Source organism: Salminus brasiliensis, chromosome 20 (genome assembly GCF_030463535.1).
Source record: "Salminus brasiliensis chromosome 20, fSalBra1.hap2, whole genome shotgun sequence".
Classification (NCBI taxonomy): domain Eukaryota; kingdom Metazoa; phylum Chordata; class Actinopteri; order Characiformes; family Bryconidae; genus Salminus; species Salminus brasiliensis.
Window position 1 is genome coordinate 31,131,905 of NC_132897.1, and position 16,458 is coordinate 31,148,362.

Here is a 16,458-nt window from a genome sequence, read left to right on the forward strand (position 1 = left end):
TCACTGGAACCAGATCTTGGAACAAGAACATCAGTGTAATTCACTTCAGCCGTCAATGGTACTAATGTAATGGCTGATTAGTGTCGATTAGTCATTGATTGGTGCTAAAAAAAAAATCTTTGAATTTTGAACCACTCCCAGTTAGTGATCATGATTGGCTACAGCTGGTATCTTCTCTGTACTCACATAGAAAGGCTTTGCACAACCAGCACTCACTGGATTGGGAAAGTTCAAAAAGCTTTGCACTACAGACCTGAGAAGGATGACTGTAGCTTTTCACAGGTCCTCAGTGTCCCTTGGGGGGTGTCGCAGGTGGTTGGAGTCACTGCAGCCACACCCACGGAGTGCCGCTAACACAAAAATCAGAGAGCTGTTGTCCAATACAATAAGATTCATCAGGAATTCAGAGCCATCCTTTTACAGACTGCTGAAAGCCAAAGAAAAGAGAAACTAATGGATTGGGAGCTTACTGTTTGGTAAAGTAACACTCTGAAAATAGGTGGAGGAAAAAATCAAGGCCACCATAGTTTCGAATTTCGATAATAAGGGAAAGCAAGCAAACCTGGATGAACCAGTCTAGTAAATATGCCTGAAAACAGTGGGGAAACACTCCTAAGACCTTTCACTCAAGGTTTTATCCTATTAACGAGTGTGTTTGAGCCTCACTTAGCTGGACGTTCCTGGCTACACATCGCTGTCCATGGACCCTCGTTTTTTTTAGTAATTTGGATAACTGCCTTTAATTTGAGCAGAGACCGTTTCACTTGTAAATGCAGCCATGCTGCAGAATGTTTTCCTCAGTCCGACAAAAGGGGGGCATGTTCCAGCGAGAGCTAGACGTCAATGCAGGCCCTCTATAGACATTCCTATGTGCTGTGGTTCTGGATGTACCATGAAATTTAGTCTGGAGGACGAGAACAGCAGCAACTCTCTAGATCAAGCTCAACAGGCCATACTGCTCAGACTGTTAGCAACACAGCTCATCTTTGGTGGACCAAACAAGCTGGGGTAAAGTTCCCAAAAGCTTTGTAAGTACTTTGTTTACTATCTCTTAAGTATGTTAATTTATCTTGTGAACTTGTGAAAGTGGTTAAACTTTACTAAGAATAACAAAAAAAATATTTAAGCCTAGTGTGTAAGGGGTTAAGTACTGTTCTTTGTGTCCTTCATTGGTTTATTGGTTGCAGTCCCAGAAATTCCAAAACAGCTGCTGCACAGTGGGGCCCAATTTAGGAGGTTTCACAAGGAAGCACACTGTTGTTGCTGTTTAAGCTGCATTTACACACACACACACACACACACACACACACACACACACACACTTCTGTTTGGCCCTGGACCTTTGCCTAGATCAGCCCTGCACAATCACAGCAGCTTCACCCCGCCCCCCTAAATTCTTTCTATGCACAAAAAGAAATCCCACACATCCCTCGATATCTATCTGATGGTGTCACACCACCTCAAATGATTAGAACAAAGCACATTATGGGGTTGATAACGAGTGTGAGGCATGGTAGAAATTAGCCAGTCAAAGGCTTTTTTTTTTATTTTGCTTCAGGTGTCACCTCAGCGACCAGTGGGGATTTTTAACCAATAGGCGCACAAGTAAGGTTTGGAACAGCTAAAGTGTAGTTTTTTGCCAAAAGATTGATATTGTTGCAAAATGCCACAAGGAATCTTGAACAAATTAGCCTGTTATTGTAGTTGTAAATCGCTGCTGTCCAATGAAAAACATGTATCTCCACCATAATTCAGGATGAACAGACCAATAGAACTGCTCCAAAAATTATGCCATGCCACAGCATCTCAAAAGGGTTAAGATCAGGACTCAGACCTGGGCCATTCCACCACACTAACCTTTTTTTTTCATTTGCTTATTTGCTTTGGGCAAATACCTTTTAATGTCCATAGAACATTTTCCCAGAAGCAATTAAGTTAAATAATGATTGCGTTTTATTAGTCATCTATGCAGAAATCAAGGGAACTCAAAGTTGTTGGCAGGAAGTGGGCTGCAAGAATAGGATTTTAGGGGGGGTGCGGGATCAGTGGGTCAGCAATTTCAGGCGTGTTCAGCTGTCTAATGATGTTATGTTAGCATTTCAAAAATCTGTGATATGCTGGCTTCTTGTGACTTATGGGAGCACTTGCTAGACTTCATTCTCCCAGCTCTGCTATTTATAACATTATTCAATTTTGACATTATTGTGAAATTATTACAATACAGGATTCTATATGCCTGTTTTACAGTCTGCTAGAAAACTGATGTCTAGAATATGATGATCAGGTAGTATAATGCATTAGTACTCTGCAGTTAATGAAGGAATATACTCCTGGCTTTAAAAGCACAAATGTTATAAAAAGTTATGAATATTTACAGTCATTATAAAGACTTTGTTTTTTTATAAGGCTTATAATGTATTATGAATACAGGAATCATTGGGAACTGTCCCAAAACCTCAAAATATGAAGGTGGCAGTAGCTGTCCTTCAGACTGTGGCCCGAGCCTCATCCACCTCCATAATTGCATTCTCAATCTTGGACAGAAATGCGTACCACTTGTTCTTAAAGTCCTTCCCCATGAATGCATAAAGAAATGGGTTCAGACAGCTGTTGGCGCTGGCAAGAGTGGCACCAAACATTTGTCCAACTGAAAGGATGCTCTTATATTTCGTATGGTTCAGTTCCATCAAAGCAATAATGTGAAAAGGCAGCCAGCAGATGAAGTAAGTGACGATCAGCGCCGTCATGATCTTGAAGGGCTTTTTGGACCTTGCCACCTGGTTGCTCTCCAGCTTTCGTATGATGATGATGTAACAGATGATAATGATCAGGAAAGGGATCAGAAATCCAAGCATGAATCGGTATGCCACTATGGCAGTATGCCTCTGATCAGGCATGTTATAATTGTTGTAACAGATCTGCGTTGGCTTCTCATGATTAGGCCGGACATCTCGGAAAACGAGTGACGGTGTGCTGAGCGCTGCTGAGATGACCCACACCAGCGTTACGATCACAGAGGCCTTCCTTATGGTGCGTAGGTTCTGTGCCCACATGGGAAACACGACGGCCATACAGCGGTCCACGCTGATGATGACGAGGAGGAAGATGCTGCTGAACATGTTGAGGAACAAGATAAAGGAAATGAACACGGCCAGACTCAGGTACCAGGTGGTGTTGACCGACTTCTTCAGCTTTAACCCAGCGATCCAGATCACCAGGCCGTTTCCAGCACAACCCAGGATGAAGATCATCACATTGACCATTGCCAAGAATATGCAAGCTGCATCTCTGCAAGCTGGTGGAGCCACAGCTGGTACTGGGCTCTCATAATCATATTCAGGATAGTCCGTTTCTGTCTCTGGACTTGAAGTCATAATGCTGTTGGTCCTGTAAAGAAATACAAAAGAAAGGTTTGTTATGTTGCAGATAAATTCTTTAAGCTAATCATTATCATAATCATTTTTAACAAAACCTTAATGGAATATTATTTTTTATAATGTTTATAGGCCTAATTATATATAAATAATATAATAATAGTTTGATTTATTCAGATTGTTTTATTTTGATTTAATCTAAAATACTTTGGATACAATTTGTTGGGATACAATCATATACCAAATATACCGAAATCTAATCAATCTCTAGACACCTACTGTATGTACACCTTTTATGACAGCTAGTGTAAACCTACATAAACATTGCTAACAATGACTTATTCAAAATTGTTCTGCAATGAAATGAGAGCAAACTGACAGACACAGTTTATATGGTGATCAGTATTACGTTTTATATATATTTATTTGTACCAACCATGGTAAATATATCCTGAGGCTTCACAATCTTGCAAATGCCACAAATAACATTCCCATAGTTCTGAATCAAATCTAAAATATATTATTTTTATCAAATTCAAAATGCATATTAAAAGTTTGTAGTAACTATGCTTAAAATAGTGTGCTTCAGGAGTTCCGGAATAAACTGCACTTTGTTCCAGCTTCATCTGCACAGGACGTTAAAGCATCCTGTCCAATGTTCCTGTCAGATGTTATTTTCAAGTAACAATACAACTATGCACTGAGCAAGAATATTCTTACCTCAAAACCCCCTCAAACAAACAAACAAACAAAAAAGAGTCTGATTTGATCTGAGTCGTAGTGTGTCCTTTCAGGATCTGTACAGAGCTCTGAAGTATCTGAATCGTGTGCAGACCCAGGGAAAGAGGCTGGGTGCATAAATGCACTGAAAGACTCCACCTCTTACTCTTACTTAAAAATACAGTACCCTCTTAAGTATTTTTGTTGTTCAAATGTCTGAAGACATTTGGGTTTATGATCAAAAGATGAGTCTGAGACACAAGTTCAGAATTGCAGCTTTTATTACAGGTATTTATATTGAGATGTGTTAAACAGCAACCCTTTGATTAAACCCACCCATTTTGGGACTGACAGGTATTTCTTGTTGACCAGGTGTTTTGTATTTTAGGTTGATTGTTCAAACATTAAGTAGCATGACTAGTTTTTAGCCTGGGTTTAATCCTATAAAAACTGCATTGCTTGTTAAAGAGGATAAACCAACATGAAGACCAAAGACCTGTCTATAGGAGAGTCTTGGTGTTCTTGGGGGCACTTCTTGGTTTTCTTGGTTTTGGGGCCCTACACAGCCGCGTAATTTGCGTATGACTTGGACTGGCTCTGCTGATAAGACCAAGGTTAATCTCTACCGAAGTGATAGAAAAAAAGGCCAAAGTGTGGAGAAAGAAAGGAACTGCTCATGTGTGAAGCATGGTGGAGATAATGTCATGGCTTGGGTGTGCAGGCTCATTCATATTTATTGATGATGTAACTAATAATGATAGCAGAAACAGACATTTTGTCTACCAATTTATAGAGAAATGCATCCAAACTAATTGGGAGGAAGCTGATCATGCAGCAGGACAATGACCAAAAGTACATTGCCTTCTAAGAAAGTAGAAGGTTTTAGACTGGCCAGGTAGCCCAATAGATCATGTGTTTCTATTTCTGAAGAGGAGACTAAACAGAGGAACAACCCCCCCCCCCCACCAAACTAACAGGAACTGAAAGAAGCTGTGGTAAAAGCCTAGAATAGCATCACAAATGAAGAATACAAGAGTTGAGTTATGTCCATGGGTTGCAGGCTTGAGGCAGTTATTGCAAGCAAGGGTTAGGCCACCAAATGTTAAATGTTATGATTTATTCCTTTACTATTGCTCAGGTAACAATGTTGTGGTGTGCTGTAAACGGTCATATGTCTCAATTTGTCTAACACATCTAAATGTAAATACCAGGATAATAATAACTGAAATTCTGAAGTCTCAGACTCATCCTTTGATCTTAAACCCAAATGTCTTCAGTGAATTTGCCTTTAGTGCCTTCAGTGAACTTGATGTTCCAATATTTTTGGGGTGGACTGTATGCGCACACAAAACTAATGTGCATTCCGTCCAATCCAAGTTATTTTAATTATTAATACATCCATGCACTAAGCAAAAATATTCTTACCTCATAAAAACAACAACAAACAAAAAACATCTGATCTGAGTCGTAGTGTGTCCTTTCAGGAGCTGAACAGAGCCCTGATGTGTCCGATTCGTGTGCAGACCCAAGGAAAAAGGCTCAGCCTAAAAATATGTGCGCACAATCCAATGTGCATCCTGTCCAATCCAGATGTTATTTTTAATTTCACTTTTCATAAGAATCTAATGTTTAGATAAAGGAAGATGTATATGTGACTTTCCTTTTTGCTCTGCCTTTTGGATAATCCTCCAGTGTGCTGTACTGTTTCTGATCCAGGTTCCTGGTCGTTTATTGTTGTCTTTCTTTCTTATCTCTCTCCCATGTGCTGAGCTGGCACCTGCTGTCTGCTCACTGCTGATGCGAGTCCATTCGTGGTTAGGTGCTGGTGCCTGCCCTCTGGCTCAGCCTTCTCCCAAAGTAAAACCATCCAGTTTTGCTGCTCTTCTCCTAATCCCTTGTATTTTTCCCTACTTTCTGTTTTCTCTCTCTTTTCCCATGTATTGAGATGTTCCAACTGTTCCATCCTGGTACCACCAGACCTGGCTTTCCACTGGCCTGCGGCCTGCCATCATGCTCTAGGGCCTTGCATTGAATTATCCTTACTTCACCACATGGTTGTGCCTTTGACTGTTTACCTGCATGGACTTTCACATTTCATTAACATTTCCATCTTTTAGGGCTTGACGACACAGTTGCCATATTCTCTTAATTGCACTGTTTTATTGTTGTGTCTTCCTGTTTGAGTTTTCTCTGCCACTGTCGTTACTGGCTTACTCAGAAGAGTGGCAATTGGTCTTGGTTTAAGGAAAGCTTCCTGACTGCATGGAGATGCAAAGGAATCTCCTTCATCAGAGTGGCTACTATTTGCAAGAACATCGTTCATCGTTACCCAAGTTCATCTTAAGGTGATTACAAATGCAAAAATTTGAAGAAGGTGTTGTGGCATAAGATATTTATTATGTGTCATGTACCATTTAATGTATCATACAAACACAGCGATAGCAATGCTAACCAGGCAATAGTGATATCATCGCAACAGTAGCAATGCGATGCGAGATCGTGATAGTAATGCTATGCTGTGATAGCCATGCACGGCGAGGTTGGTTGTCACCATGTTATCTGCGATTCTGGACAGTGACTCAGTTGGTGCTGTAGCAATGGGCAAGTCCAGCTGCTATCGGCGGGTGTGGTACTGATGTTACCTGCCATGGTATCAATGCTGGGTCAGGCCACATCCGGAGCGGTAGCAATGCTACATAGCCAACTGAAAAGTGGCTGTCACAGGATGATTATGGACACAGAATAACCTATTGGGAATTTGTCTGCAAAAGTTGCATGAAAAGTCGCTTGGTATGAACCCCCCACCCCCACCCTGAATATGTGCACTGACTCTATTAGTTTATTTGGAGCCAGTGGGGAAGAAACTGTTTTAGACCCCAGTGCTTAGCCCCCTGACCAGCAGAGGCCAGTGTTGAGTACAGGGCCAGGCTGTGTGATCACCTGCAGCAGTGGGATTTATGTATGTGTTTGTTTATGTGTTTATTTATTTATGAAGCATGAAGCAACATCCAACATATGTGAAAAATATTCTGCCTTTATGAGCTTGTGTAACCGAATTTGATTGACAGTTCAAAATTTCAAAAGTTGACCACAGACAGACCTGAATGCAGTCAGCGCAAATGTAAACCTCCCACACAGTGAAGTTTCCCATCACAAGGCCACACAAGCTTCATCTTACGTTTGGCCAGGTATAAAATAGTAACTGCTCCCATTGTTTTTTTCTGGTACAGGTAAGACCACAATTCTATGGATGTTTTGCAAGCATTTATTGCCATTCCCTTCAGCTTTAAACACTGTGAAAAACTGAAATGAAGGGAATATTGCATTTTGTAAAATAAGCCCAGTCAGTGCAAAATGAGTATCTGCTGGTTAATAGTCAGATCACAGTGGAGTCTCTTTGAAATAACCAATGTTTATGCCCTCTTAAACTTGTGAAAAAACAAATGATCTGCATAAAGGCAAATGAACACACACATGCACTGTGCACCTTCTGACCAGAAATGTAGGAGTTCTTATCAGTCCTTAAATGTTGAATTTGAGCTCTTCAGTGGCAAAACACCTAACTCCATATATAGCCTCCGACGGCCCCCGCAGTACACCCCCCAATAAACTAGGTTGATTACATAACCACAGCACCTTGTGCATCCTGTGTAACATGCTTAAGAACAGAATGGGGAAGTATCCCCCATTTGTTACAATATGATTGCCCAATACCATCTCAAACAAAGAACTAATTACTTCTCTACAACTGTATGCAAAGTTGTTGCCAAACAAAGCAGTGTCTGCTTGGGCATAAAATACTGAATGAGTATAAATTAAAAAATACAACTATGACTTTACATTTAAAATTACAACTACCACTTTACATTCAATAATAGAACTACCACTTTGTATTCAAAATTACAATTACTTATTTACTTTCAATAACACAACATTTATTCAATAATAAAATTTACATTCAATAATAAAACTACCACTTTATAGTCAAAATTACAATAACCACTGTACAAATAATAACACAACAACCACTTTACATTTAATAATACAACTACCACTGTGCATTTAATAATAAAACTACCACTTTATAGTAAAAAATTAAACTTACAACTTTACATTTAGTAACACAACTACCACTTTGGATTGAACTGTACAACTGCCACTTTACATTCAATAATATAACTACCACTTTACATTCAATAACACAACTACCACTTTACATTTCATAATACAACTACCACTTTATAGTAAAAATTACACTTACCACTTTATATTTAGTAGCACAACTACCACTTTACATTCTAAAATAAAACTACCACTTTATAGTCAAAATTACAATTACCACTTTACATTTAGTAACACAACTACCACTTTGCATTTAATAATACAACTACCACTTTATAGTAAAAATTACAATTACCACTTTACATTTAGGAACACAACTACCACTTTTACATTCAATAACACAACTATTAGTTTAGATTTAATAACACAACTACTAATTTACATTCAATAATACAAATACCACTTTGCATTCAATAACACAACTAGCATTTTGCATTCAATAACACAACTAGCATTTTGCATTCAATAACACAACTAGCATTTTGCATTCAATAACACAACTAGCATTTTAAATTAAACAATAGAACTACCACTTTACATTCAATAATAGAACTACCACTTTACATTCAATAACACAACTAGCATTTTACATTCAATAATACAACTAGCATTTTGCATGTAAAGTGGTAATCGTAATTTTGACTATGAAGTGGGACCTGTATTATTGAATGTAAAGTGGTAGTTGTGTTATTGAATGTAAAGTGGTAGTTGTGTTATTGAATTTAAACAGATAGTTGTGTTATTGAATGTAAAGTGATGGTTGTGTTATTGAATGTAAAGTGATGGTTGTGTTATTAAATGTAAAGTGGTGGTTGTGTTATTGAATGTAAAATGGTAGTTGTATTATTAAATAACACAACCATCACTTTACATTCAATAACACAACTATCTGTTTAAATTCAATAACACAACTATCAGTTTACATTTAATAATACAACAATCAATTTATATTCAATAATACAACTATCAGTTTACATTCAAAAATACAACTACCACTTTACATTCAATAATACAGGTCCCACTTCATAGTCAAAATTACAATTACCACTTTATAGTCAAAATTAAAATGACCACTTTATAGTCAAAATTAAAATGACCACTTTACATTTAAAAACACAACTACCACTTTACATTCAATAATACAACTACCACTTTATAGTCAAAATTATACTTACCACTTTATATTTAGTAGCACAACTACCACTTTACATTCTAAAATAAAACTACCACTTTATAGTCAAAATTACAATTACCACTTTACATTTAGTAACACAACTACCACTTTGCATTTAATAATACAACTACCACTTTATAGTAAAAATTACAACTACCACTTTACATTCAATAACACAACTACCACTTTACATTCAATAACACAACTACCACTTTACATTCAATAACACAACTATTAGTTTAGATTTAATAACACAACTACTAATTTACATTCAACAATACAAATACCACTTTGCATTCAATAACACAACTAGCCTTTTGCATTCAATAACACAACTAGCATTTTACATTAAACAACAGAACTACCACTTTACATTCAATAATAGAACTACCACTTTACATTCAATAATAGAACTACCACTTTACATTCAATAACACAACTAGCATTTTGCATTCAATAACACAACTACCATTTTACATTCAATAATACAACTACCACTTTGCATTCAATAATACAACTAGCATTTTGCATTCAATAATACAACTAGAATTTTGCATTTAATAATACAACTACCATTTTACATTCAATAACACAACCACCACTTTACATTTAATAACACAACCATCACTTTACATTCAATAACACAACTATCTGTTTAAATTCAATAACTATCAGTTTACATTTAATAATACAACAATCAATTTATATTCAATTATACAACTATCAGTTTACATTCAATAATACAACTACCACTTTACATTCAATTACACAACTACCACTTTACATTCAATAATACAGGTCCCACTTCATAGTCAAAATTACAATTACCACTTTACATTTAAAAACACAACTACCACTTTACATTCAATAATACAGGTCCCACTTCATAATCAAAATTACAATTACCACTTTATAGTCAAAATTAAAATGACCACTTTACATTTAAAAACACAACTACCACTTTACATTCAATAACACAACTATCTGTTTAAATTTAATAACACAACTATCTGTTTAAATTTAATAACACAACTATCAGTTTACATTCAATAATACAACTACCATTTTACATTCAGTAACACAACCACAACTTTACATTTAATAACACAACCATCACTTTACATTCAATAACACAACTATCTGTTTAAATTTAATAACACAACTATCTGTTTAAATTTAATAACACAACTATCAGTTTACATTCAATAATACAACTATCAGTTTACATTCAATAATACAACTACCACTTTACATTCAATTACACAACTACCACTTTACATTCAATAATACAGGTCCCACTTCATAGTCAAAATTACAATGACCACTTTACATTTAAAAAACACAACTACCACTTTATAGTCAAAATTACAATTACCACTTTACATTTAAAAACCACAACTACCACTTTACATTTAATAATAGAACTACCACTTTATAGTCAAAATTACAATCACCACTTTACATTTAAAAAACACAACTACCACTTTACATTTAATAATACAACTATCAATAAAGTTTTAACAGTTTTCATACCACATAGATTTTTATAGCCTGAGCAGGATAAATGTGCAAAAAGAAATTCCACAATTTCAGTTTCAGTATCACCTACATCCTTAAAAATAAAGGTTTCTTTACAGCCTTTACAAAGGGTTATTTAAGCAATGCCACAGAAAAACAACTTTTGGTTCTGTAAAGGACCATGTTTGTGCTCAACTACACTGTCACACAAGAGCCACAGTCATATATAGCTATAGTCCGCTATACTGACTGAGAATGACATTAAGCAGGGGTTGCCCCATCATCCTGTTTTCTTTGCAATTACATTTGAAGTGGGTTTCATTTCACAGAATGTACTGCACTCATCAGGAAAACCCTCTGATGTTGCTCTTTTACATATATGTTATGTTCCTATCCACGTCAAGTCACACACACATACACACACACACATGGTGAGCACAAAATAAGCCAGTCACTCACATAATTGTAAAAAAAAACTAAATGTACTTTTTATAATAATAATAATAATAAAAAAATAATAATATATACAGTGCGTATTTAAAAGCAGCTCGACGTAGGACGTTTAAAAGACAGACAACATTCATTTGTAAGGCCCTGTCACATCCAAAAAAAAAAACCAAAAACAAGCTCAGCCTTGATCAACATCAGCATCACTTTTAACAAGTGATGTCACTACTCTTAATTACGACCCACACACTTTTCAGGTAGTTACAGAACAGAACAGAACCATGACCAAAAACATGAATTGGGGACAACTGTATTGTATGTATGATTTTTTTGTATTTATTTCATTTTCATGAATGGTACATTTCAGTTTGTTGACCAACTTCAATAGTTTGTATCATGACTATAACTATATATATCAGACTTTACTATGAAAGACAATCCATTTTCAGTGTTTACATCTCGGCATATACCCTTACAGAACAACTCACAGAAATCAATCTTGACAATTTTCATTATGCAAGTTTTATACACTGTAAAAAGTCTGTGGGCCCTATGTTAGCGATCTAGAGTGTTGGCGGGGTGTAAGATAGCAATGAGCATCGAAATGCGCCTTGTGCAGGGTATAAGATAGGGCCCTGTATATATAATATATAGAGATGCACATTATATGCAGACATAAGACACCACAGCACAAAAAAGTACATCAACAAAAACAGCACCAGTGACTAAAATAGGCAATCTACAAGACTTTCCAGGACATCTTTTCCCTATGTTTTCATGACTGGGAGTGCAAGTCTTCTGTTTTTCCCTAAGACGAATTGGAACACTGAAATTGTGCTAGAAAGCATAATAGATCTCACTTTCTCAGGGTTTTCTCAGAGTTATTTGATTCCATCCTTTTTAAGTGAGGTTGTGTCTGGTTAGAGTTATTACAGAGTTAATTGTGGTGGTTTTACGGCCTTGGAACATGTATTTTCAGGAATGTGTGCTGATCAGCCATAATATTAACCCCCCCCCCCCTCTCTAATATAGTGTAGGTCCCACCAAAACAGCTCACATGTTGTCCTTCCTTAAAGCACTTTTTGTAGGTATTGACCACTACATACTGGGAACACCCCACAAGACCTGCTTGATGTTTTAGGGAATGTTCTGACCCAGACTGTCCTCTAGCCATTACAATGTGACTCTTGTCAAAGTGTCTCAAAATTCTTATGCATTTTTCCTGCGTCCAACATATTACCTTCATGAACTGACTAATAGGTATATCCTACCCATTAAAAGGTGCCACTGTAACAAGAAAAAAACATGGTATTTACTTTCCCCATTAGTGGTTTCAATGTTATGACTGAGTGACATAAAATGGCTTTGTTGTAGAGAAATCTGAGATGCTGCAATGAGCCATTTCACACCAAACCACTTTGAGTCATTTTATTTAGGCATCAGTGAAGGATATTTATAACCATTCATAATGAAAATGGGTGGAATTGTACTTGCTGCCAGTACATTTGGAGTAAAGGTTGTTTTCTTAATACAAAAATTGTTTAGTAATACGCAGAATGAAAAGAATTCCTGTTTTCTTCAAGCAGTAGATTAAAGTTTGCCGTCCTCAGAGTTAGTAACAGCTGTCCCTCGGATTCTGTGCTTGCTCTCTTCCTCAATCGCATTCTCGATCTTCGACAGAACCCCGTAACACTGCATCTTAAAGTCCTTCCCCATGAAGGCATAAAGAAAGGGGTTCAGGCAGCTGTTGGCGCTGGAAAGAGTGATGGCAAACACAGAGGCAGTGGGGAGAAAACTCTCATAGTTTTGTTCATTTAGTCTCATCAGAGCAAAAGTGTGATAAGGCAGCCAGCAGATCAAGAAAGCAGCGATCAGCACCGTCATGATCTTGAAGGGCTTTTTGGATTTGGCCATTTGGCTGGACTTCAGCTTTTGTATGATGACGACATAACAGAGGATGATGATCAAAAAGGGGATCACGAAGCCAAAAAAGAAAGTGAACGCCACATCGGCTCGGCGCTCCTGATCAGTCTTGTAACTGGGGTAACAAATCTTCCTCTCATAGTGGTAAGCATGCCGAAAGAACCGAACCAAGGCCGATGGTGTGCTGAGCACTGCCGAGATGATCCAGGCTAGCACTACGACCACTGAGGCCTTCTTTGCGGTGCGGTGGTTCTGCGACCACACAGGAAACATAACCACCACACAGCGGTCCACGCTGATGACGACGAGGAGGAAGATGCTGTTAAACATGTTGAGGGACATGTTAAAATCCATGAACCTGCACATGAAGAGCCCGAAGACCCAGCAGTTTTTGATCATATATATGACAAAGAAGGGCAAGGAGGAGCATAAGATGAAGTCAGACACGGCCAGGCTCAGGTACCAGGTGGTGTTGACAGACCTCTTCAGCTTAAACCCTGCGATCCAGATCACCAGACCGTTTCCAGCCACGCCCAAGATGAAGATGATGGAATTCGCTACTGCATAGAAAATGCATAAGGCCTCCCTGCAGGATTGTTGCGTCACATTTGAGGTGTTATATGCAGACGTCACTGGAGTTGAAGTCATTATGCTTCTTGATTCTGTGAAGCAAGCAAAACAAAATAGTGTCAATAGGGTGTCGGATTAACAGGCTTGCTTTGTGACCATATCCTGTGACAGTATACAGGATGAGCACTCCCCAACTTTCATGTCGTTTATCGTAGAATATGTGACATTAAACTGTCCTAAACTCCTAAACATGCCAAAGTTGCCTTAAAGGGTTCTTTCAGCCAGCTATACCATAGAACCACGTTTGTTATAGAGATGTGTGACAGTGAAGAACCTTAAAATTGGTAAAGAGCCTTTTGCATCAGGTAATTCAGGTAAAGGTTCTTTAGTCCTTTAAAAAGTTCATACTCATACATGATTCTATGAGGAACCAAAAGTGGTCCTTCTGTGGCATTGCTTGTAGGTAGTTGTAATTAATGTTATACTATGATTCTCCAGTCATTACACAATAATACTATAACTTTTATACAGATTTATGTAAAAGATTATATGGAATAGGTGTACAGAATCAAGATTGAAGGAAAATATATCTGCATATATTATAAAAATAGACTGATTACTATATATATTAAAACATTTTTCAACCAGGTGCTCATTTACCAGTTCAACAGCAAAAAGTAATCTCTTTTATTTTCCCCAGGTTGATACACATGTTATTGGGAGGTGATGCCACTTTGCCATGGTCTGGAAGAAGACCCAGACTGTCACCCTCAACTGAGAAGAAATTTGGATGAATAGGAATTGAAGGCTGCTGAAACACCAAGGTCACAGACAAGTCTACAGACAAGCACAATGGACCGAAAGGCTACTGTCCAAGAAAGAAGACCCTGGTCCCAAATAAATATCTTTAGGCTCACCTCCAGCTAAACCACATGGACAAAAAGGGTGAGACTTTCAATCCCAAGAACACTGTACCAACTGTTAAGCATGGTGATGCTATAGTGTCATGCTCTGGGGCTGCTTTGCTGTCAGTGCAACTTGTTCATTGCACAAAGTAAAATTAATAATGAATAAGGAGGACGTCCTCAGAATTTGTTAGCATTACTTCAAATCATCAGTTAAACTACTAGTTAAAACTACCAATTCTGCCAAAAAGAGTGGTTAAATATACAATCACAGTCCTGTCAAAAGCTTGTTGATGGCTACCACAAGCATCTGGTCAAGAGAAACCTGTTAACCTAATATTAGTTATGCTGTATGTATCTTTTTGACCCATGTTGATCTTGAGTTGATTTCAGAAAACCTCAAAAAAAGTACACCAAATTATTTCAATTCTAAATTATGAACAAAACAATTAACCTTTTTTACAATATTTAAATGTTTTGAGATGCACTGGTATATAAACAGTGCAGTTTTCCTATTTACCTTGCATTATTAACCATTTGTTGAAAAGCTGACATTTCTTAACATTCTTTAATCAAATAACTTTAAAAAGACAACACACACACATATATTTATTTCTATTGGAATACAAGTAACCCAACCCTTGTAATGATACATGACACAAAGCCAGCATTGTGTCATGTACATTGTGTCAGAATACACAAGACTTACCTCCTACTGTCTTTTTGGAATTTCAATGACTTTGATGTCCGTGGCTTCTTCAATGCAGTGCTTTTGCTTCTCATGAACAGGGACAGTATAAACTAAAATTTAGTTTATACTGGCAAAAGCTTTAGTTCCTGGAACTTAAGAGCAAACCACATGTTTACCACCCAATTAGGCAACTGGCCTCAAGAGTCATGCAGCCAGCAGTAGGCTAAATTGACGCATGGGAGGGGACTTCCAGTTGTACTGATGCTGTAAAATGTACATTTTGTTTGATCCTGCAATTTTTACTTGAAGTCCCATCCAAAAGAGACTGAACGTACTTAATGAACTGGGAGATATACTTGTGTGGCAAGCAAAAACAGCAGGACCTCCTAGTAAATGAACAGACACTAGCTGGCAGTTCATTGAGTATTTTATATGGTGCTGTTATTTTGCCTCAAAATGAAACGATTTTCATGTTTTGGTGGGCTTGTGAACTATTTGGGCTGAGCTCTGCTCAGATTGGCTGGTTTATGACACCACAGTGGATTTCACAGAAGCCCCATATCATAGTATACCATAGCAAATCTTTGTTTTTAGCAATGTAAAAAAAAACAACAGTAATTTATTTATTTATTTATTCCCAATCTTAGCAGACAGTGCTGCTATCCTCTTGGTTTGGTGCAGTTAGCTTGCCGAAAAGATGGTAGCTAAAGATGGTCTAGTCTTTTAGTCTTAGATGGGAGCTTTTTAGTCTAGCTTCAGTCACTGATAACTGAAACAGGACACTGGGACAGATTCGCATAGCAATCCCAAGCCCTTTTTTCATTTTGCTTTTTCCCACTTTCTCTTTTATTTTTGTGCATTTTTACCTTTTGTTCCCAACCCTTGAGTGGGTTGCCAATGTCTGAATCAAATAACATTAACTCAGGAGTTACCGTCTTCAAGACCAAGATGATGACACAGGCCTATATTTAAGTCAAAAATGACTCTTCTTTAAATGGCTGCGTCAGTTCAGTG

At 37.4% G+C, this 16,458-nt stretch overlaps 2 protein-coding genes across 3 annotated transcripts; both read right to left on the minus strand.

Annotated features, from left to right (window-relative positions):
• Positions 1-1,930: 1,930 nt before the first annotated feature.
• Positions 1,931-5,606, minus strand: LOC140541765 (chemerin-like receptor 1). 2 transcript variants are annotated; one of them, XM_072664530.1, is made up of 2 exons: positions 5,520-5,606; positions 1,931-3,387 (listed from the first exon to the last, which is right to left on the minus strand). In XM_072664530.1, exons 1-2 carry the CDS (start codon positions 5,522-5,524, stop codon positions 2,487-2,489), a joined length of 906 nt encoding a protein of 301 aa, XP_072520631.1. In that variant the 5' UTR covers positions 5,525-5,606; the 3' UTR covers positions 1,931-2,486. The 2 variants fall into 2 exon arrangements, with proteins under 2 accessions (XP_072520631.1, XP_072520632.1); XM_072664531.1 differs by lacking the exon at positions 5,520-5,606 and adding an exon at positions 4,095-4,182.
• Positions 5,607-12,839: 7,233 nt separating this feature from the next.
• On the minus strand, positions 12,840-15,533 carry LOC140542039 (chemerin-like receptor 1). The gene is made up of 2 exons (XM_072664864.1): positions 15,463-15,533; positions 12,840-13,940 (listed from the first exon to the last, which is right to left on the minus strand). The coding sequence occupies exon 2, from the start codon at positions 13,924-13,926 to the stop codon at positions 12,946-12,948; it is 981 nt and encodes a 326-aa protein (XP_072520965.1). The 5' UTR covers positions 13,927-13,940; positions 15,463-15,533; the 3' UTR covers positions 12,840-12,945.
• Positions 15,534-16,458: the final 925 nt, after the last annotated feature.

Coding starts and splice junctions, on each gene's coding strand:
- LOC140542039 (XM_072664864.1), bottom strand. CDS start 13,926: ATGACTTCAACTCCAGTGACGTCTGCATATAACACCTCAAATGTGACG.